Here is a 24,423-nt window from a genome sequence, read left to right on the forward strand (position 1 = left end):
CCTTATGTTGTGCTTATAGAATATATTGATCTCCTTCCTTGGAGGAAAAAGTAAACAAGATATGGAAGTAATGATGAAAATCTTTCAAATTTTGTTCCTCTGTACTGGGGTTAATGTGTGTAGGTATAGATTGCCTACTAGATTGCCTCAATGGAATAAGATTAATTCAGTCGGGTTTCCCTGACCTTTATTTTTTTCCTTTTATTTCTTATTTTCCTATTTTTGCCTGGTCTGGTGGCACCAATAAGTCTCCTCTAAAACTCAGTGAGAACAATTAGGGATATTACTTCCAGCTGCAGAAAGAGCACAATTCAACTGTCAACTGCACTTAAATGTCTGCTGATGCTGACCATGGGAACCTTTAGTCTGGTATCCTTTTCTGTCACTGAATTGGCTCAATGTGATTCTTGAGTTTAGAAATGCTATTGACTATTTCAGGCCCAGGAACAAGAAGATTAATTTTACCAAAAATAATAGAAATGTGCTCGTGAGAATGAACATAGACTTCTGTGAATTGTCATCAAAATTTCACTTTGAATAGCACTACCTATAAAATGTAGAATTTAGTATTAAAAAAGGTGATCTTGCCTGATGTCAGAGCAGTCAAATGCTTTAGCTTGGACCTACATTTAGGAGTTTGCATAAGTGCTTTCCTGGATTAATGCCAGTAAATGAGGCGCCCTTTACAAATCAGGGTGTAAAGTGGTTATAAAGATAGTCTTCCACTACTGTGAAGAGCCTGCAAAGGCATAGAAGTAAGTTGGGCATAAGGGCTTTTACTGTTGGCATTTTAAGTAGTTTCTCTGTCATGGATTTTGCTATACTCTCATGTTTCTTTAACAGTTCAGGACATTAAAGCCATAGCCTGGGGGAAGATGTGTCCGGGAGCAACTGAAAGTATGACTGGAGGCATGTAGAATTGTATACACAGGGACACTGTTTAATTCCCTCCAACCAAGCATGCTTTTTTGAAGGTGACAGTTGAAAAGCTGTTATGTTTTGTTAAACAGGAAAGGGTCATGTGTTACCCAGAAGGATCAGGGGCCCAGAAGCTCCCATTACTGTCAGTGATTCAGATGGCTGAGAACTATGGGAAGTCTGCCCAACAGGGCCGATTCTTTCTGTCTGGATAATGGTGGCATTAATTAGTATTTGCACATTGCCTTGACAATACTAGACCTCTCTATTTTAGAAGTATTGCACATTAGGATGTCAGTGGGCCACTTAATAAAGACAATACTTTCATTTTTAATGTTATCCAAGATGGATGACTGGGATAGGATAGACCAATGCCCTTGGGTGGTTAGCTGGATGAATAATGCTGAGGGGAGAAGATAGAAGATAGTGTCCTTCCCCACAATGCATGCACCCGCACATTATTAATTTCTACATGATCAGTAACCAAGAAATGGAGCGGTCTGTTAGGGTACATTTCCATGTGCCAGACTAGGAACTTACAGTTAGGAGTGGGAATAGCAGACTTTCCTTTGCTCTCAATTTTGTGTCTAACTCAGAGCTGTTTCAGCTTCTTAATAACAGCTGCTGAACCCTTGACATATTTGTAGAACATAAAAACAGTGTTAGTACTGGGAAAAACAGTGAAGTGAACTGTCCAATGATGGGAACCATTAGTATGTATACAGTCTTGAGCCCAATGCAGAACCTTGGCTGTAGTCAGCAGTACTGAGAACCAAAGTCCTTACTACTATGTTGCTTCTAGCTGCTATAGTACCTTTAAGTTACAATTGATTTGAAAGCTGGTAAGGTTGCACAGGGCCCAGCCTAGCCATTATATCATACATGTTCACCATAGAGTGCACAGAAATCTCTGATTTTATTTCTTTTGGGAGTCTATTGCTATGATGGTAGTATTTGCCTAGTGATTTGCTGCTGGGCATGGCACATCCATTTAACACACAACTCTTACTGTACCTTATCTGTACCACTATCTTCTGTAAGTCTGTTTATACAGCTGGAACGTGTGTATCTGATAGACAACAAAACAAACTCAACAAAAAGTTTACAGACAGCAGCTGACATTTCCTCTCCACCACTCTTCTCTGAAATGTAACTGGAATTACTAAACCCTGAGATGTCCTGGTGAGCACTGCACCATGCAGTCCTTAGCAGCTCCCTTCATTCCATGACCAGAAAGAATCATCTGGTTTATCCAGGAGTTGCCTGTGTTATCACTGTCCTGCCCATGTAATGTTGCCTTCCATCGTCAGGAGAAGGAAGCCTGAATGGCTCAGGAGACATGGCCTTATCACTGCCAATACAGAGGCATAGTAGGTATGACAGTGAGAAATTTAGAGGGATAATAAAGCACAGGAAGGGGTAATGAGCTGTGTAAACTTAGCCAGCTAACCAGTAGCAGAGCTGTCAGTTTACCCAGGATTCTTAAATCATGTTGTTTTCCTTTCCACTGGCATGGATGACCCTGTAGAAAAGTTATAGGAGTCCCTCTTGCAACTTCATTTCTCCCCAGGCTTCATACACTGGTGGAATTTCCAACACAGTTGGGGTAAGAGCTCTGTGTGGGAATTTTGTGCCAGCAGATGCTGTAAGTATAAATGTACCACAGGGCAGAAAGGGTATACTAAAGAGCTCACACATTTCATTTTAAATAATTTAGTTACTATTGTGTGAAGCACATCTCTGTAATACAGAAAGCTGGTATGTGGCCCTAGTTCTGTTTCAGATTTTTCTGCACAAATAGGTTTCTCTGTCTCTCTCCTCTTAGTGAATCACTCCAAACCATCTCTGCCTCCAGTGTTTGGTTTCAGCAGATAAATGGACCATGACCTGATCTAATAGCACACCTGAGCTGGTTTACAAAAGACGCATGCAGTCACATATGTAGCAGCTGAAATTGAATGTGGGTCCATTGATTTTAGCAGGAAAATGCTGGTTTAAGTCTGGTATATCTGGCCTGAAAACTTGCATTGTATTCTGTTCCCTTGAGAAAACAAGATGAATGTAGTTTACTCCTTCCAGTGTGCAGGTTTTTTTTTCTTTTTTCTTTTTTTTCCCCAAAAATCTGCCTGCTGAGACATACAGAATCTCTGGTGGGCTCATCTGCCTGTGTGTTAAGTTGTTGCTTATGCGAAGGTGATTGTTTCCATTGCTGAATCTTGACATATGGAAATTTACCTCAGCTGGTATTTTTTTTTCTTCTGATAGTAGCTGCATGTAATCAATGCTATTCTGGAGCATAAACTTACCAGGGGCACAGCCTGAAGTCTTTTGACCCTCAGTAAGCAGGGTTGTTTCAAAGTCTCATGCTGCCTTTGATAATGCAGTGTGGGTTTCCGCTTTTTGTGCTCACTGCCTCAGTGGTGAAAATGTAAACCATGGATTTTCTGGTCTAGCACCTTTGGGTTACTAATCTCAGGATCTTCGAAGTCATGAACTGGTAATGAGTTGGGCAGAAAGAATATCTGGAATGTGTTTGAGTAATTGGTTGTTCTCTCTTAGATTTCTTCTGATGCTTCTGTGACTAAGGACAGGTTGGAAATGATATTTTTCAGATGCTTCCTCACAGTTATGAAGGCTGAAAGTTCTATCTCCAAAGAAAAACAAATAAACAAGAAAAGGCCAAGATTTCCATAAACTGATTCCAGCATTATTCTGCTGTGGTCTGTTTATTCTTTCAAGAGAGCTCTTAATTCATCATTGCAAATACTGCTTGCCTTCAGTTCCATTTTGGCCTGTGTTGGAACCTGGTCTTCCATATAGGTTGTCTGTGAGAAGACTAATGGATTGCTTATTAGCAGGTGTGCATATTTGTGTGCAAGTTTGGACTACCGCAGTAGAAGCCCCACAACAGTTTTGTGGCACTTACAAAATGTTCTTCCACTGTCATAAAATCCTGTGGGTTTGTGTTCAATTGATTTTTATGGGACCATGGGTGGCTGTAAAATGAAAGTTAGGGCATGTTGCAGTAATATTTTGGTACACCCAAAGTGTAGTGGGTGTGATAAAAGGAGGAGCTGGGGGACCAAGATGAGGAATGAAATTTTTGAGAAGACAAGTGAAAAAAAACAAACAACGAAACAAGCAATAAAACTCAAAACTTTATAGAAAATTCTTCAGTTTCTTTACAGCAAAGGAAGAAAACCTGATTCTTCCCACAGCCTCCTAACTTGGGCATCTCATTTTTTGCCAGAGATTCAGTCATCATAAACCATCTAAATTTGGTAGCAATTTATATTTGCAGCGTTGAAGAGAAAGCAGCACGTACAAATAATATATTAGCAGAATACAGTGTACCCAAGGGGGCTTTCCTGCCATATAGTAGTAGCACAACAGTGTCATCAAAAGTTTTGTTGTCAAATCAGGGCTCTAGTTTTGTCCTCTTACAAACACAGCTCTAGCTGCAGGCCAGTTGATTTCCTTAGATCTCAGCGTAAGTCCATGAGAGCTATGCATGCATACCCAGCAGCATGGATGTTACAAACCTGAAAGAGGCCTGCTGCAAAATCAAGTCTGTTGTTCCCTATCCAGATGACCTGTGTTTTTCTCCATTGACAGCATGGAGAAAACTGCTTTGTTCTTCCTCTGCAGCTTTCCCTTATCCTAAGAATTATGCTGTACAATCACTGAAATGTCTGGCTACCTTCAGGAGTTAATGTTGCTTTATATTGATTAACTCATTATAGACTATGCATGTTGGCTTGGATCAGGCTTGCTTTCCATCCCCCCTTATTGCCCCTGCTCTTTGAAGTGGATTGAAGGTACCTAGAGTTTGAATTAAATGGGTCAAGTTTAAGTATAGTCATCACATAAAATACAGAGAGAGATTAGGTAGGAATGTCCTTTTTGTTGCATGATTTGCCATTGCAGATTCACTTATTCCAAAGGTACAATTTTCCACTGTTTGACTGCAGGAACTGCATGATGGATGAATCAGAGATGACAGTGTAAATGGTGTATGCCCAATAGCCCTAGGAGATCCCTGAATCATGCAAGTTTCTCATTTGGTGATTTTTCTGGCAGTGATGCCTCAGTGCAGTGACAGTTTCAGCTACAGCTGTCAAGCTAAATTTTTCCTGATGGTGGTTGGCATTTGCAATGACGCTGTTCATTTGGGTTCCTCCTTTAAACATCTATATGCTGCCCTTCATGCTTGTGCATGGGTGGTATTTATCCATCTCTGCATGTTTGGATGAGGATGAACTGAAGCACTGTGAAGCCCAAGGACTGTCTGGTGGCCCTGCTAGGCAGGGGGGTTGGAACTACATGATCCTTGAGGTCCCTTCCAACCCGGGTCATTCTGTGATTCTGTGATTCTGAGACCATTTGATGTTCAGGGTATAAGAATTTCTCCACCACATTTTAATAGCGTTACATTAAGAACACTTAAGAACATTTCCAAGCCAGCAGAGCATCTGGCAGAGACTGGAGCTGATTGAGTAGATGTAGGGAGAAGCTGAGGAACTGTTGCTTCTATGAGTTTGAACAGGTTACATAATGAAGAAAGTTTGCTTTGGCACTTGAGGCATTCAACAAAGCAAGACTTAATGGGCCATTTCATCTTAAATTTTAGTTCTCCTGATTTATTGTAGGATGGGATATAACAAGTGTGAGGTAACAAAGATGGCCTAGAGGAACTGTAGAAGTTGGTGCAAGAGCTGGCGTGCTTGAGTAGGAGATGGTAGTTGCTGGACTGAACTTGCACCTTCAGCACAATCAGAAGCTAAAGTTTTCTACCTTTTATAACCTTTTTACTCACAGAAGTTATTTCACAGACACAGTTGTCCTACAGGCAGAGTTTGTGTTCAGTTTTGAGGGGCACCAGACTCCCACTGGCTATAGTGGGCTTTGCTCTGCTCACTATGATAGAAACCTTCTTGGACTGCATCTGGGGCATATCAATGACCAAAAGGTATAGCACAGTGTGTTGTGAGTGTCTGTAGATGTGTGCTATGAGGCCCAACCAGCAGAATGCAGCTGGAGTGGAGCACGAGGTTGTGCCACCCTTCCTGGCTTATGAGTCATTTAACAGGCAGAGGGGAGAATATGTCTCTCTTGTTCCTTTGCATACTGTATTGCCATTTGAAGTAGTAAGATTAGCTGCAAACTGGAAATTATTAAAAATTAGTACTTGCAATTCTTGGAACTCTATCTAAGAATGTTCTCTAAGGGTTGGTAATAACAGTCTTTGCCTTTCACTCATACTAGCCTCTTCTTTGTACTAACTTCTTAATTTTACCTCTTTTTGTGAGTCATCCAGTTTAAATCCTGTTAGTTTCCCATTTGCTTGGTGTTATGCCATTTACATATGGATAGGCAATTCTGCGCTTTCTTTTTACAGTCTCTGGAGAAACTCTGTGCATTCAACTCTCAGAATCTATCTCCTTGGGTCACTTTTTATTACCTTTCTCCAACTTCTCTCCAAGTTGTTTGACACCTGTACTTGCCATGCATTTCTTGGTGTGTGCTACTTTGCCTCAGACAGAGTGAAACCCATGCCAAGGAGAGCAAAGTGCTTAGCTGTTGTGAATGCGCATCTGGGCTGATGTTCTAATGTTGCTGAGCAGAGTAAATCCCTCGAGCTTCACAATTTTGGTATCACGTTTGCTTGCAGAGAGACTGCAGTGGTCTCTGGCAGCGGAGAAAGGTGGGATCAGAGCAGGATTAACTAGAGCTTTCAAAAAGGAGAACTTTATTTTCTGTTCTGTGTGATTGCTGCCAAGGAGGTGATAGCCTCAGCAAGGAGAATGGTTTCATTTAACTCATTTTGTGTGTGTGTGTGTGAGTTAGTCTGTGTCAGTTGCATCTCGGCTCCGTGTCTGTGGGGTGGTGAGCCCCACTCTGAGTAGCCTCTCTGATGTGTGAAAATGTGAATGGAAGAAAAACTGAAGCTGAGTTGGCTGGAAGGATGTGTGCTAAATAACACACAGTTTAACCCCGAGCAAAATGCATTGCTCTAATTTTGCCAAAATGGCACTTTTTGATTGAGCTCGGATTAATGTTTCTTTCTTTCTAGCCACGTGAACTTTTTTTTTATGTGAACAACAGTTACATCTCAGAACAAAAATCCATTCAAACCATTTTCCTTAATACCCAGAAATGATAGGGCTTTTTTCCACTAAAAGAAATAACTCAGCAAAATCTTATGAATTTGGAAGGTATTTTGGTGGTGTGAAATCTACCTCACTATCCTGGGGGGAAAAACACAAAAGCTTTTCGTTAAACCTTGTTTTGCATAATATGGAGGTTACCCTACAGAAAGTGCTGCAGGGGTTGCAAAGAAAGCAGGAAAGGAAGAGTCAAGTGTGTGATTGTAGCTTTATGTCTTGCTCAGGCTAATGTCTGAGCCTCAACTGCTTTCCCTGCTGTAGTATTACGTTTAATAAACATGAAAGATTGGTCTGTAATAGCAATGAATGTACCCAGATGCTTGCGTTTTAATTAAAGGCATACATCATGCAATAGAGCACATTTAAAAGAAAAATCTTCCCATCAGACATGTGGCTCTCATTCAGTTCCTCTTATTGTTAAATTTTTGGAATATAAGGACTGAATGAGCTCCTAAGACGTGCAGTGTGAATGCCCCTGGAGCAAATAAGATTTTCAAGGATAGGAAGAGCACAGAGCTCCCTGGTGGAACAGCTGGTGGATCTGGTTAGCACAGACCTCAAACTGGTATCTTCTTGATGATGGTTTTTAAGCTGAGTATAAACTGGTCTTCAAAGGGACCAGCTCAGCTCAGAGGGAGAAAAGTCAGCAGCCAGAGAGCTGACTCAATCTTTTGCCACTATTGAAGAGCTGATCCTAGGGAAAAAGGGAGTGAAGCAGCAGCTGGAACAGGCCTTTCTCTGCCTCTGGATGCCAGTAGAAGAAATACTAGCAAAAACATCACCTAGGTCACTTTGTGGACCCTGGCAGCAGGTGGCCCCTCTGCCACCTCCATTCCATTCTGATCTCTCAGTCTCAGTATTATCCTTCCCTTCCCTTGCATCTCTGCCCCTTCACTGTCTAGTCTCACACTCTGCATCACTGATGTGGGAAATTATGTTCCCATGCATCACACCTTGCTTGCTTCATCTGCTAGGTCTATCTCTGCCCTCATATTTTGGTAGAGTTCTTTATCAGTTTTGGAGTTCCCACTCCCACCCTCCCACTCCCCCCTTTAATTTCTGTAGTTTGCAATAAGGTTTATTAACTAAACTTTAATCACAAAGGGATAGTTGGCAGCAACTTACTCAGCCTTTGCCTTCCCCTGGACTTAGAATTAATTCTGGAGTATTTGAAATGGCAGGAATTAAGGAATAGTAAAGCGGTCAAAAAAGTGAACTTTCGTTCAAAATGGCAATTCTATTTATAGTACCGTTTGCACGTTGTTAAAACTAAATTATTTATACATGATTGAAATGTACTTTGAGTGACCAATTTTTCATTCAGTTCTTCAGTTAGAGAGGGAGAAATCTGAAAGTCTGCTTTTCACCTCAGTTCTGGACAAGTCCAGCATTTTGGGGGCTGGGAGAGCAACGAGAGGAAAGAAGAGGCTCTTTTCACCCAGGACTGAAGCATGCCTTAATGTCTTTAGTAACACACATTTATGTCATCTCTCCTCTTGAAGCTGTATCTGGTCTACTTGTTCCACTGCAAACCAGTCATGCAGTGGAAAAGCAAAAGATATGCTGTGCTCTCAGCAGAAATGGCTTTTTTTTTTTCTTTTTTTTTTGGCTGAGTGTACTCTGTACCAATTAGGCTTAAGAAAAATTGCAGTGGGAAGGTTTTTGTGGAGGCATTTTTTTTCTACCACTGTAATCCACTTCCACTTTATCTTGGAAGTGAAGGGGAGAAGCAGAGAAGGAGGTATTGCTTTGAGCACCTGCTTTAAGCAAATTCAACTACTGTGAGTGGACCCATCAGATGAAAGCACTTGTTTATTTAACTGTAAAACCACAAAATTTAATGCTGGTGCAAGACCTGGTTGCTTTATTAGACAGGTCTGGACTGAGCTGTACAATTACAATGTGAAGTTAAACATTGTGGTTGGACTTGATGATATTTACGGTCTTTTCCAACCTGAGCAATTCTATGATTTCCAAAGTTTCGTGGCTTTGCACAGAAGATCCCCTGACCTTTTTTTTATATTGGTTTAGTCTGAGGTTTTATTTATTTATTTTTTTCCAAAGAACCACTTTTGCCGGTCAGCTAATGAAATATTTCAGTGAAAGATTTTAAGCGTGAAGAAAACTACCCATCTTCTGATACTTTTTTTTTTTTTTTTTTTTTTTCCCGTATGAGAGAGATGATACAAATGCACCTAATATTTAATTTCTCTCTAGGCCAACATTTTCATCAAAAGAGCCTGTTTCCATTGCCCCTTTTCCTGTGAAACATCTATAGCAAAATGAGCAGCTCTGGGTGGGTCTTGGGCACACAGCACTCTGTGGAAGTATTCTTCATCCATGCCTAACAAAGTCTGATTGCTCTGTGCTAGAGTGAAGCCTTGGTCTCTAATGAGTTGTCTTCATGCAACCCTTAATCACCTGGAAAAGAAATCAAAGCGTAGAGATAAACTGGTCCATTTGTTTTCATTACAATTACTAGTTTTTACAATTCTACATAAACAAAGTCCATAAATATGGTACTGGTAGATTTCTTTCACCTAAACTCAGTTCCTCCAGTTGCTACGTGAATGTTTTGGCTCAGGATGCAGGATATATTTACTGCATATTTTTTAGTGTGGAGCTGACAAGGATGTTTTGCTGGACAGCTTGTGCCAAGAGAAGAGAATGAGAAGCATTCATTTACCTTCTCTGAAGGTCCTGAAGAACTTCCCAGCTTTTTAGAACTTCTCTGCAGCCCCAATCAAAGCAAGGTGTTATGAAACAGGTATTATTCTTCAGTTGGACATCAGCTCGAATGTGACAGAAGCCTTTATGTCTCATTATGGTTTCCGCTTGATATTGTGGAGGTGCCTCATGAAAGCTCATGAATGAGAAGTTATAGAGATTGTCTCAGGGATTCAGCTGGAACTGCATGAGAAGGACACCATTTTCAAATGATGAAACAAAAAAGAAATAGTATTTTGGCAGCTTGGAGAGTCAGTGGTAAATTCAACAGAGCATGTTGACTAGATGGATTTGATCTTCAGGAGCAGTCTTACATTTGGTGACTAGAGATGGGTATATTTTTAAAGATGAAAGAAATAAGAGGTAGCAGAACTGTAACTATATCTCATCTCCTTTTACTTGCTGGAGCAGTTATCTCTGACAGTACAGACCCCTTTATTCATTTACTTTTGCCAAGTAAGGGCAGCCATATTAGTTAATTCCTATGTCTAATTTTAGTGGTGAAAAAAAAAAAATCTTTCTTTGCAGTGGATGAAGTGAGAATCGTCCATCTATCCTATACAGAATATTATTCCAAGATATTTCAAAATGTTTCTCCTCGTGAAGTACCTAGTACTTAATCCGCAGTTTGAGTTTATTATGTACATTCCCCCACATGGCGAGTCTTTGACTGCTTTTAGACAGAGCTTCTCTGCTCTATACTATAAAAGCTGAAAAGTACTGTGATTTTTTCCTGCAAAAAGCTCATTTTCCTTCTAGAAATGAACTTCCTGACATATTAATGATAGTCCCTTCTTCCCCTTTTGTAATTTAATCTGTAACACCGTGTAGACAGAAAACACGTCTTGCAATTTTCTGAGTAGTTAACTTTTTTTTTTTTTCTCTATTTCTGAGCCTTTAAATCTTTGCCAGTAAATGTGATCTTTTTCCTTCTGGTGCGAGAATTTAAGACCCTGCCACAGACTTAGTTTTCTGAGTTAATTTTTGCAGATCATTTGCATGCAGTCCAATTTCCTACAGATATGTTGACCTGATTTTATTTTTCATCCGTCCCAGTTTGATTTTTTGGCAGGAATCCTCCACACATTCTGTAGATATTTCCCGCCAGCTCTGGCTGAGAAGGTGTTAGCTTGCTTTTGTGCTATTCTGGTGTCAGAGCCATCTTTTCACATAAGCAACCCAAGCTACTGCTCGGGATCATGCTCTTCTAAGCACATGGCTGGCCTGTCTGGTCTGCCCCTTCTCTTTCATCACGTTACCGCATGTCAGCTGCTGCCCAGTAATTACCCCTAGGCTGACTTTCACCCTGCTGGATTCAGGGTGAATATATGAATATAACATACCATCATCAGCTGGATGTATTCTCTTGAGTAAGGAAGCATCATTTTGTGCATAGTAAATGAATTATTCTTGTCAGTACATATAGTCCAGCTGTTCTTGCTCACTCTATCTGGCACCATTATTTGCAAACTCCAAATTCACTCCATGGTTGGCTGGCAGGCATGAAGCTATGGAGATTCTTTGTATGTGTTTATGGCCTAGAATGTGACATCAGGGATAAAACTCCCTTATTAAGGGTCTTGCTGCTCATCTCAGGAAAAAAAAAAAAAAAAAAAAAAAGAAAAAAAAAAAGAAAAAAAGGTCTCTATTAAATGAAATGTTATGAGCATTACTGGAATTTGAAGGAGTCTGCTTTTGGCAGCTGCTTGTTCAAATAGCAGTTGCTGGGATGGAACAAGTGCTGTAGTGGTGGTTACTGAGGTTCATCTTCAGTAGATTTAGGATGGTGAGTTTATCTTTGCATTAAAAATTCAATTTTGTCACACTTGCCATAGACCAAGAGCTAGTCCTTCTGCTTTGGGTTCTGTTTCTGAATTGCTCCTTAGTTGAGGCCTTTTCATGGTCCTCTTCAACTGTGCCAAGGCATAAGAACCAAGTTTCAATGAGGATCAGCCCATCCAAACATTATGACCTGTAATTGGCTTTATTTTCCATTAATCAGCACAGGTCAAATAATACAAGATAGTTGCAAAAGGGTATACACTCATGGTATGCTGAAATCCATCTGTCTTGTGAGCTGATGTGTTGGAATAGTCTGGGAGGTGGAAATGCCAAAGATTATTTATCACTGAGGAGCCAGGGCAGAGCTTTAAAAAATGAAAATCTTGGCACCATGCAAACCTCATTTCCTTCCATCACTTGGTATTCAGCGTTAGGTCAAATTAATCTCTATTGAAATCTGCTGTACTAGCCACTAAATTTGTTGTCTCATCTAAAATGTATCTTTTCTCCCATGAAAGGAGAAGAATGGTAAGTATATATACAATAAATTTTGATGCAAACCAGAAAGGTGTTTATTGTGAGTTTTATTCAGTATTGTATTAAATACTCAGTGAGTATTTATTCAATATTAACTTTTGCATATGTATATAATACTACGCAAGTGAACTGGTCTGGGCATACCCTTCAGGAGTTTGTTGTCATACAACAAATAGCTTTGAGACTCAGTCATCTGGTTGGAATTCAAAGTGGAAGCCTAAAATAAATAGATAAATCCAAGTTATTCAAATTAATAGTATAAGAATTCATAGAAGGAGAGCGTCTGCTTCTTTAAGGGTATCTGGTCAAAGACTTTTTCCAAGGCAAACAGACAGAATATAAGAAAGGGGATCCGTGAAGCAGGTAGGGGGTATCTAGCGGCAGAGTGGATGTGGTGGGTGGACAGAAGGGCCATTCCAGGTACTAGAAAGTTCAATGAATAAGTATCCTCCTTATCTCTCTGTCTGAAATTACCTAAAGGCTGCAGGTTCAATTTAATCTCTCTACCATCAGTCTGTCTGAGATTTAATAGAAAGAAGAGAAAAAAATACTCAGTAGTTGGTCTCTGGTTTTTAGCTTGATAAAGAGAACGATGTTTCCTGAATGAGGCACAGTGGGAGAGAAGAGTAGCTAGAAAGAGTTTGTGCCTCCTGCCACTAAGCTGTCTGTAACTACTGCTGTTAAGGAGCTGTGAAAGAAAAAGAAATGCTAGGGGCAAAAGATAAAAGAGAATCTGAGGAAATGGATATAGTTTGCTAATCCTTTGTGCTCCTGGTGAGAATGGTTAATCTGTTGCGGAATACAATAAGGTTGCTGGTCCCACTTACTTATGAGCAGGAGTTACTGAGGCTATGATTTGTAAAACATTATGGATCAGTTTGCAAATTGTACATGCAGTCAAGATAGGGAGAAAAAGTTGTTTCATATGATTGATGTGACTAAGTCTGTGTGTACAAGTCCTTGTATGTGTGAAACCATGTTAAATGATGCAAGGAATATTACTGGCCAGTACCAGACTAAAGAGTTGTAGCACTGTCCAATCTTACTTCTGGACTGTGGATTTTCAGTAATTCTCTATAAGGACAATGTTAATCAGGGTGTTCCCTTAGAAGGTACTTATCTTAATAATGAAGTTGAATTCATAAGTCTGTTACTGGGTTCAGATAAGGAATTTTCTTTTCATGGTTCCTTTAATAAAAAAAAAAGAAAAGAAGAAAAAAAAAAGAAAAAAAAAAGAAAGAAAACAAAAAAAGATAAGCAGTTTTTTATTTTATGTCTAAGGATTATTATTTTGGGAGAAGAGGTTTTTCCACTCAATTTTATTATTATTATTATTATTTTAATTTTTTAAACAATCACTGTGATGACTGATCAGAAAAGGAGTGGAGGTCCAGATAACAGTAGTTATATAGTGCTGTATCTTATCTGGTGACATTGCCAAAGAAATAAAGCCAGATAGGAAGTCTGATCTCCTGTAGAACAGAGATCAGAAAATCTTTCCTAATAATCCTTACTGCAAGCCCAACAACATTGGCCAAAGTCTACAGAAGTGGAACTCATTCTGACATGAAGATTGGGACACCTGCTTCTACCCTTCTCCCTGACATGCTTTATTCACTGGCAGCTTGAGCTGTCAGTGCCAGAAATTTTCTCCATTTGCAAAAAAGCAAATATCTGATTATTTTGTCTTTGCAGAACTAGCTGTATTAGATGTTTGATGGGGTCTCTTTTTGAGTTTTCTTTTGCTAGTTGTGCAGTGCAAAGGCTTGACTATGTGGTCATGTGAAAACACAGTAAAAATTAGTTAGCTGCCTCAAGGTGCAGACTCTCCTTTAACAGTCCTTCCCAATCTCCTTTGGTAAATTGTTTTAGGGACCTACTCTGATGCGTCTGCTGGATCCTCGTGGTCAAAGATACTGATCATTCAGGAGATTTCAATGTTCAGTGCAAGCACGTGTAGTTTATCTCCCCCATATACACTAAGTCATCCATCATAGTATAACCGTAGTTCAAATTGTGAGGTCGTGAGCCCTTCTAATCTGAGCATGGTCCTGCCTCCTATTTGTAAATTCAGTTACTGCAAATCAAATGCATAACCTTAACTCAGATGTTATCATTTTGCTATTAAGAACCTAACGTTTAAATGTTACAAACTTATAAGTTTCTTGTCTCTGTTATCTACCTGCTTAGCCTGCAATCAACCCTTATTCTATTAAATGAGAATTTATTTCAAATGGAATTTATTTGAAGCTCCCTTCAAAATACTGTTATTTCTCTGTGATTGTAAAGCAGAGCAGCTATTTCTGGAAGTGCAATTTATTTCTAAAAAGAAAAAAAAAAAAATCAAAGTTGCAGGTTACATATGAATTGATTACGAGTGAATCAATTGTAGGTGATAAATTGTGGAGGATGGTGTTTGTAATGTTAAGCAGAGTACATGTGAAGTGAACCTATGTCTGAGACAGTGTGGAATTACATTAGAATTTGGTTGCTGCACCTTTTGCTAGCTAGAAAGACACAGAACAATTATTAGATGGAAAATCTGGCTTTCAGGAAGTTTCTACTTCACTGTTCTGAATGTTTAACTACTTGAGCAGATTGATTCCTAACCTGTCTCAAAATGTAGACTTCGCCTGTTCTGTACATGGAAGCTGTAAATTATTCTTTCTTACTCTGGAGAGGGATGTAATCCTCACCATAAAAACAAATCACAGCATGGTGCTGAGTATAGAGTCACTATCTACCACATCATAAGAATGTTAACTAATCTCATTTATCTTTCATTCTAGCCAATGATAGGAATTTACATGTCATCCATCACCTGCTTCCTGTTGGGATGAAAAAGCTGGGGGGCTGCCAGCTTTCTCAAATGGCAGCCAAAGCGAACATGTTGACACAAAAATGTTTGAAAATGTTTTGGAAGAGCCAACCTGTTTTTAGTCTCAGTAGTGCAGTTTAGGTTAAATATGAGAGGAGGAGATTGTCTTATTAGCCATCCCTGTCAGTAAGGTTGATAGATAACTATGCAGGAGAATCCTTTCCTATTCTTTAATCTGAACAGATTTTAATCCTTTATGAAGCAGCAGCTCTTCCTCTTCTTGCTCAAATTTTATACTTCTCTCTTTCTCTCTGTCTTTCAGCTGTACAGCTCTACCGACTTCGGAAGAAAATGGCAGCTCATGCATGAGAGAGTCACTCCAAGCAGGTTTTACTGGTGAGTTTTGCCTTCTGAATTTGCTTGCTTTCAGTATATCATAGAGAGGTGAAGCATATTTAATTTGAAGGGATTGGTTTTTTTTACCAGAACACTAAATATGTTCTTGATTTTGGCTGTGACTAACATTATATGCTCATTCCATAGTATGTATCTTGGTATCTTGTACAGCTATAGGTGAATGTCTCCATGTTTTTACCTCTTTCTTGCCCAGGATCAGCTGGTGTCTTCTGGTGGTTAACACAAGTCTTTTGGTAATTGCAGAACTCCTATTTCTTATTTTGTATAGCTGCTTACACTAACAAAACCTGCCCCAGTACTTCAGTGGCAAATCCGTGATCGCTAGACCATCTCATTTTCCACTCTTCTTAAAGCTCCTTTTACCTGCAACACAATCTTTGCAGAGCCAGACACTCTGACCAGTCTCCTTATGCAAGCCTTTGTGAGAAAGAATGACTCAGACTCTGCTTTGAATCACACTCTGAGGAGCCAGTTTCTTTCTACTGACTAGTGAGAGCCCAGGATGTGCAAAGTGTTTGCTAAAAATTTGCTTTGTGACTATCTTTCTTTCCTCTTCCCAACTGTTCGTATCCAAAATTGGAAGAGTGTCTTAAAAGCAGAAGATGAAATATACTTAGTTCCTATCTCCAGGCTTCTCTATTTCACATCCTGCTTTTCCAAACTTCTCTACCAGTTGAAGGCTCAATAATTGACTTTGGAGAGAGAAAAGAAACCAGTGGTATTCTTCTGTAGTTGAATCTAGGATTTGGGGCTTATATCATTCTTAATATTGTACATGATAGGTAATGCAGTGTATGTGAGTGTGTAAAAGTGCTGATTTACGGAATCTATGAATGGTTAAATAAGTGCCTTGTACGTAAGGCTGAAAAGATGTGATTATTAAGGAACCAGAGGCCTTTATTTTGAAGAGTCAATAATTAAAAAGGACTCGTACGATTTAGGTATTAACTCCTTATTGCAAAGAACGATGTAAATATTTTCGAGTCAAATCTGCTTTCTTGATCAACGTTAAGAATGCCTGGAATCCATGCCAAAATGTCTGCAGATGGAATCTGCAGTATTTCTGCACCTTGCAATGGAGAATAATGTCTCTCAGGTTTTTCAAATTGTTTAGGTCCTTCTGCTAGTCCCTTTAAACAGTTTTAGTTTCCCACATTTGAAAGATGGCTTTTTCGTACCATATCTGATTTGCCTCAGTGTGCCTTTGGATTTTGGACCATGAAAGGAGATGTTTGACCATGCGGGAAAGGAATTCGTAAGGATCGTTAAGTCTCACAGACCTGCAAAATAAATCAGAGACTTACACTCTTTTCTGACCATGTCACCATTGGCATTTTGGTAGCGAAGGAAAGGTGGTTATATTCTCTTGATTCTGGTAACAGGTGACCTATCAAAAATCTTTTGATTTCATCATTCATGCCTAGGGGCACTTAACACAGCTGAGCGTAGAACCTCTCAGGTATATGCTTCTGTGGAATAGAATAAGTTGGTCCTATGGAATAGATGTACCCTACCCTTCAAATAACACAACTGATCTTAGAGGAGTGACTTTCATGGAAGACAACACACAAGGGCTGACCTGACCTGTGAATAAAACAATCTCTTTCTAAAGGTGATGCTGTGATGTTGTGGTTTTCTTTGTGTGTGTGTGTGTGTGTGTGTGTTTTGTTGTTGTTGCTGTTTGTCCTTAATAATAATGGTTAATGGATTACCTCTGTCCTCTTGTATCCTAAAGATGTAGATTTTTCTACAGTTCACTTTGGTTTTCATGCAGTCTCATCACTGTGTAGTTTAAATGCTCGTTTTTATCACTGCATTGAAAAAAAGCCTCTGTTTCAATTATCTCCTTCTCTTAGAAAACATAAAAGTCTTCTGTTGTTAAAGCTGATATAGCATAGATCTAGAAATCTTTATTCCACTCAGAAACAGTAGAATCCCATTGATAATACACTTTCCAAGAGAGTGAATTAGGTTTTTCCCAGAGTGAGACAGATTTGAACCAATTCGTAGTACAGGGGTCAGAAATGTTGAAACTTTGGAACATAATAACTCCCCTTAGCTGTCTGATTTTTTTTTTTTTTTTTTTTTTTTTTTCTTTTGTCCTTTCTTTTTGAAACTGCAAACTGTAATGACTTACAAGCTCTGGCATATAAGTGTGCCAAAAAAGAAATGCAAGAGCACTTTTGCTCTTTTATTAGATTGTGCAAGAAAGAGAAAGGAGACGTGGTTATAAGTTTCAGAGCCACTACTCAGTGGCCTTCATCAGCCTGTAAACTACTCATTATCAAACCCTTTTATTAAATTTTACAGGAAAGTTGAACTAATGATGGGAAGTTAGCAAAATCAGTGGTTATTTGCTTACTTGTGGTGCTATGTGTTTACTTATCATCAGGGCCTCATATGAACCTCCTCCATCAAACGAGTAAATCATCAGATGTAAATACAGTTGGTCTTGTCTAAGGCATATTCTGTCTACTGTTTTTTTCTCTCAAAATGTGTTTTTCATCTGTCAGACTGTAAGAATAATTTTGTGAAGACTGTAATCCTTACCTGGTTCATAGGATCAGTCAACCTGATGGGGAGAGGTCTTATTTTTCTCTCTAAGACCTCTCCAAATAATTATACCTTCCCTGAGAGAACTCAAATAGAGAGACTTTAAGGCCAGGAGGAAATTACAGTTGTATCAGAACTGTTGAAGATGGAATGTGAATTTTCACTCAGTCTAGTGAGCAAGAGCTCTTTGGTAGCCATGGACACACAAGTCATCCTGTGTGTTTTGCTGTAGCTCTGTAAGGCTGCACTTGCAATGGCTCCATGCTGGTCAAAAGCATTGTGGCCTGTGGCTTTTTATTCTGGCTCTTACTTATGACTTTCTTTTCCTTAGTCTCAGACTTCTGTGCTGATCACTGTGTTCTCATTCCATATGGATATCACATGTACTGCAGCTTGTGGGACATTTCCCACCACTTCCTGCACCCAGCTCTGAGTTTGTCCATATGCTGAAATTCTTATCTGGGCCACTTGTAGCTATAAAAACTAAGATTTGAGTTCTCTACTTCTGTAGTAATGATTCATTTGTTAGCTACACCCACTGATGGCAATGGCACAGCTTGAACAGAATGTGTTACTTGATATGATCACAACAATCCAAATTTGGTTCCTGTGTGCCTTGGCCTTGGATATTTTAATAATTTAGGATTCTGTAAGGCTGGAAATAGGAGCTTACGTTAATGTGATACATATATTCCCAAATCTTTCATCACACAATGAAATGACTCAAGATAAAGAACTTTGCACTCATGCTGATTCCAGTTAAAGGCATACTCAGTGTTCTTTTTTCAATACTTATTTCTTCAGTTGCCTCTGGGCCCTGCTTTTTTTTCCTCTCACTGTAATGTAGACACTTGTGCTGAAGTGTGGAACATCATAAAATGTGGAGTCCATATTTTGTACTGTAGGAACTCTGGGGAAGTTTCCCTGACTGTAAAATGTATCGGTTCTGAATTGACTAATTCTGTATCTGTTCAGATAAGGATAATCAAGTCCTTTGAGTTCTCAAGTTGCTTTGCCACCTCTGTCTATCCATTTGGGTGGGACAGTAGGACTAACCTGATGGCAAGATAACTTGATTAATGGGGCGTTTGCCAAGCCTTGTTGACTACTTAGCTGGACCATGGCTTTTCCATGTCCTGTTGGGTGACTCAAGATACCTTTGCCTTCTTATCCCTTAGGTAAGATCAAGATCAGAGAGCGTGTCTTTTCCTTGATGGTTGTAATGGTTGAAGTACTCAAGTACTGTCATATCAAGTGTTGCATCATTGCATATCCATGAATTAATCATAAATACTCAACAACACTAGAGATTTAAAAGATATTCAGTGTCTTATAAAGTCATTTTATTGTCTTATTATGTTATTCTCTAAAATGCAGAGTTCAACAAGGTGAGCTGTGTTTTCTGGCTGATCAGCTAAATGGCTGTCAATATCATATGCTGTCGCATCTGTCTTTTGAGTCCCTGCCTATATTTGCTGAGCAGATGCAGTGGCCACTACCCTGTGTGGATGTCATCCTGTCCTGCCATTCTCTGTTCTAATAAATGAAGTCTCTGGATGTTTTGTACCTGTGAGTGCCAGCCCCAGTTGTTTTGAACAGAGGGATTAGAAACTAGGAGAAGGAAAGAGATTGTACTTCACCTTGGATCGTGTTTTGGAGTTGTAAGTTTTCTGTCATAGTTGGTCAAGGTACAAGCCAACAAGCTTGAAGGCAAGGTTTTCAGTCCTTTTCATTATGCTTTGGATAGAAACAGTGATAAAGTTAGATGGTGTATTTTTATGTGTTTGCAGCTTGAATTTTGTGAAGACTGTGACAGAGGCTGATGTGGATATCTGAGAGCAAAGTAGCAGGAGATAAGGAAGTTGTATCCATGTTTCAAAAGGTTACAGATCTGCAGATGGGCAGAGGTTTGTTTTTATTCCTCAACTCTGTTGAAGCACAAATATTTCCTAATCTCAGTGCCAATTTGGGTCTAACTGGAAAGTTTCAGGGGCAGTTCCAGGTCTCTGGATACAGCTAAGGTTAGCTTTACTTCACTTGTTTGCCAGCAATTAAATGGTTAGTCAAACATGTGCCTGTCTCTCCTGTAAATCCCACTAATCATTAACTATCAGATGGCGTCATTGCGTAGTGCTTGGGAAACATCTCAGAAGTTTTTACAGCCAAATTTAGTGGTAAGAAATTACAGTTTTGTAGACATCAAATTGACGATGAAGTGATCCTGCATTAGTGGTTTTTTGGAGTTAAAACTATACTGGACTTGGAGCTGTGAATAAAATAAATCCAGTTTAACAGCCACAGCTAACACTACCTGTAACCTCATGGAGGCATACACAGAGTGCTTTTACACATACATCATGCTTTGAGGACTGAACAGGGACCTATCACTTCTGTAAGCTGCTGTGGGTTGATGACTCATTTGCCTGTGTTAAGGGACTCATTTACCATGTCCTGTAGGTGGGAACACCTGGGAAAGGTTTTCTTCCCAGAGGGTGATGCTAATATAAATTCAGAATGTACTATTGAAGCCATTGTGACAGCTAACTTCACTAGGTAGGATAATTTTAAATTTCTTGTCTCAAGCTCTATAATTAGGGTTGAGGAGAGAGACCTTCTTAAAAGGTCTTGGCATATATTGAAGAATTTCTTGCAAGGACACGTTACTTAATTAAAGATCACAACATTGTGGTGATAATAAGAGCAATTTTATTTTCACCTTCATTCAAGAGATGAACAAATGGGGAAACTCTGAGAACAGTGATTTTCTTTTCATTCTGTGTGCTACAGTTAGTGCAGTTGGCAATATAGATATTCAATGTTTCCAAATATTACATTGTAGCTGATTGGCTTGTGATTACACAGTATGTCAGTGGCAGAGATAGAAAAGAAACTTGGAGTTGGATGCATTTTATTGGCTGAAACATGTTGTGGCTTTTTGTTTGCTTGTTTTAAGTTTCAAATACCAGTATTTTAGGAATCTGTGTAAAATATTTGCAAAAACAAACACCAACAAAAAGAATCCTCTTTGAGTTGTTGACTTTTTGAGTGTTTGTTTTTCTTTTTTTAAGTGATTTTTTAAATTTGAAATAAAATCTTATTTCAGTAGATAAATGAGCTTCTAAAAATAAAGCAGAGGGAGGGTGAAGTCTGAAACAAAGTGTCTGGATATGGGAGTCCTTACTCCCGTTCACATCTGGGTTATTTTTGTGATGCAAAGCAGATATTGGTTCCTGATATCCAAACTAAATGGTCGGCACACTCAGAAAGTACTTCTTCATCACTGTGATTGTTACCTTAAAGGAGTGACTAGCAAGGTTTCGGAAACCTTTGAAATTTTTGTAAGTTGCTTTTCTCTATAAATGTATTTTCCCCGAAACTTAGTAGTATCCCCTTTCTTTCACTATAGATTGCTAAGTGTTCTTCCAGGGACCCTGTGATAGATTTCATGGAGAGTTAAGAGAGTCTTAATTCCGAAATGGCCCTAAGAAAATGAAAATCCTTTGGATTCTTTTTTTGGAAAATCCCTCAGGACTGTTCTACAGAGATCCCATGAACCCCACTGGTTCTAATGACTTAAGCTAACAAAAACCATTTGGTACAATTAGACTCTTATATTGTGAATTGTAGCTCTAAACAATGTCTGATACTTTGGAGGAACTTGCAAAGGATATTCATTGCCTTTTTTTGTTATTCATTTTTATTAATTTACTTTTTTAAAATTATTTATTTATTTATTTATTTATTTGGTGGTGCTCCTCTCCTTGCTGCTTGCTTTCCTTGGAAAATAAACATTTGACTTTTGGATGAAATCTTGTGGTTGCTATGCTGCCAGGCTCCCTGGGTTCAAAGCTGTTCTAGAGAAAAGCATACTGGCTGTAAGGAATGTGTGTAATCATGAGGGGAAATAATTTGAAATACTTTTAAATCCCATGAATTACATAACAAATGAAGCAAAATAAGAGATCAGGTGACAGCAGGCTTAGAAGTCTATGCAGCACCTCTGGAATTCTGGCTCTGACGGAATGCAGCCAGAGTGAGCTCTTTCAAAGGTGATGCAATAATCTCTAGGAGAGACATTTTTTAAAATAAGTTGCATTTGAAAAAGCTTTTTATTCTTAACTTCCATTTTCTTTAGAGAGATGACACAAACTGGAAAAGGAGGGACTACCTTCTTCCACTAATGCAACTGTGGATGCCCTTACATGAACGCTATTTGGCTTTTAAAGTTTGTGACTTGTAGTTTTAGTATAATTCTTGATTTTATTTATTTCTTTATTTATTTTTGCATTAATATAAAGCATCTTGCAGTGTCCTATTTTATTTTATTTTTTAAGACTCTAAAAGGAAAGGCTGAAATATTTGTGTTCATTGGTTTTATATTTGCTGCCTATTATAAAGTGTCACACTTTGTTCTGGAGTTCAAGCTTTCTGCTGTCTAAAAGCCTCGTGATTTGGTCTCTTATCCATCAAGTTTCTCCATGTCCCCAGGGCCAGCATCTTCTCTTATTTCCCAATTGTAAATCTTGGATCTATTTGTAACCCTGACTGTCTCAGGACTAACTGTCCAAGATTGGAGCAGACCTGAGAAACCACCCTGCAAGAAAAGTCTGAGGAGGAGTTGGTTCAGTGCCTCTCCCAGTTAAGGCTGATCTCTGGGCTGGATCCCAGTACCATGTCATTCCAGACAGCTTGTGGTGGAAGGATCTATTTCCTTCTCATGCAACAGGACATCAAATAAGATGTGATAAGAACTTCATGATCAGCATTGGAAGCCTAAAAGTTGTGATGTAGATTAGAGTGGCTTGTATGGGCTGACTTTATTCTGCCTCTCCCTGATGCATGTGAACTCAAACACAAGTTAATTTCAGCCTGTCAGTAACGGTCCCAGAGTAATTCTGTTTGATACTTTGTAGGAAGCAATGATGAAAGCCAGCTCCCTCTAATTAATATATTGAATAATGCATTTCCCTCAGGCGTATGGGGATCTCCCATACTATCATGGCTTGGCAAAGCAAATTGAAAGCTAGGCTGCCAGAGTGATGGTATTATCATATTTTGTGCTCTTTGGCTAGCGAGGAATATCCTCCTAGTTTTTCATGTGCAATTTGGCTTAGGTTTTGGCCTTTGGCTCATACCATGCTAATCTCTTTGTTTTTGCGTAAATGGGCTGGTTTCCACTGTGGGAGGGAGAGCTTCTGCTTTCAGATGACTGACAGAGAAACCTGTGGGATTTGTTTTTAAAACCACTACTGTTCTGAGAAGATTTGGAATGATCTTTTTACCTGCTATGATTACTGACATAAATTTTCAGGCATTTAATGCAGCAGCAAAACATCTGCTGACAGCAGAGAGATGAGCAGCTTTCCCGGGCACAGCTTCCTCACTTCCCCGGGCCTCATCCCAGGTGTCCCACTTGGATTTCCAGAGATTTCCAGAGATGCTTTGGTGTGAGTCCTTACAACTCCTGCCTCTTTGCAGCAGCTGTATCTGGAAGCATTTTTGTGTTGGAGAAGGATGCAATCTAATGGAGAACTTATTGTCAGTAAGTGTTTCACACTCATATAGGCCATTTTTGCTTAAAACTTGAATTTCAGTCATATCTCAAAGCTCTTCAGGTAATTTTCTCAAAAAGAATCAGAAAAGACCCAGATAAATTCCAGTTCATTTATCTGAACTGACTTCAGCCTCTCAACCTCTCGAAGTTTGCCTGCCATTAACTTGAACAAGAATAGTTGTTTTATTTAACAGAAGGAACTGAACCCATACTGTGCAGGAAGAACAGTCTTATCATGGCAAAACAGACAAGATGCTTCTGCATTCATTTAAATGTGAGCCATTTGTGTTGCTCAATAACATCCATTAAAGATAAGGAGGTCCCTCTTTATGCCTTCTGCCTGTTGGAAATTAACAAACCCTCTTAAAACGACAATTCATCAGCAGTTATATGAGGCTGAATTCGTTCTCGGCAAGAGAAGAAATTGAAACTCCCATCCTTTCGTTCCTCAGCATTCCCCCGAGTCTCCTCTGTAGAATGAGATGAGTTTAATTTTGCTATTGTTCAGCGTAACAAGCACAAAGCTACATCAGAATGTAAGAGCAGGAAGGAGTATCTTATTAGCTACGCCACAGGTTCTTTTAAATAATGTTGATCCAGCAACTTGTCTCTTGCTGATCATATATAGAATAAGGATGAGAAGGCAGTGAGTGAGGCTGTTCTACTTGCATATTTGTAGCAAGCTAATTGGAATAGGAGATAGCAGTGGTTATCATAGCTCTGTAATTATCGTATGGGTAATTGTCCTCCATTGGGCAGAAGGCAATAAAATCAGATTGTAGATACATCTTCATGTTTAGTGAAACATCAGAATTTCTGTGGCTGAGTCTCAGAGAAAGGTGCCAAATTGTGACTACTGGAAAAAACTTGTGGAAATAAATAATACCAGCAGTCTTCAGAGCTGATTGCAGTAGATCTGTGTTTTCTCCCACAGGGTGACATCTTGCTTT

The 24,423-nt window shown here is 39.2% G+C and overlaps 1 protein-coding gene across 1 annotated transcript in view; it reads left to right on the top strand.

The window, feature by feature from the left end:
- SORCS3 (sortilin related VPS10 domain containing receptor 3) overlaps positions 1 to 24,423 on the top strand; it is a 256,024-nt gene that overhangs the window by 143,315 nt on the left and 88,286 nt on the right. The window contains exon 5 of the mRNA XM_072339830.1: positions 15,272 to 15,345. Within this exon, the coding sequence (XP_072195931.1) occupies positions 15,272 to 15,345 (74 nt within the window). The remainder of the gene's footprint in view (positions 1 to 15,271; positions 15,346 to 24,423) is intronic.

This window comes from Excalfactoria chinensis, chromosome 6 (assembly GCF_039878825.1).
Source record: "Excalfactoria chinensis isolate bCotChi1 chromosome 6, bCotChi1.hap2, whole genome shotgun sequence".
NCBI lineage: Eukaryota > Metazoa > Chordata > Aves > Galliformes > Phasianidae > Excalfactoria > Excalfactoria chinensis.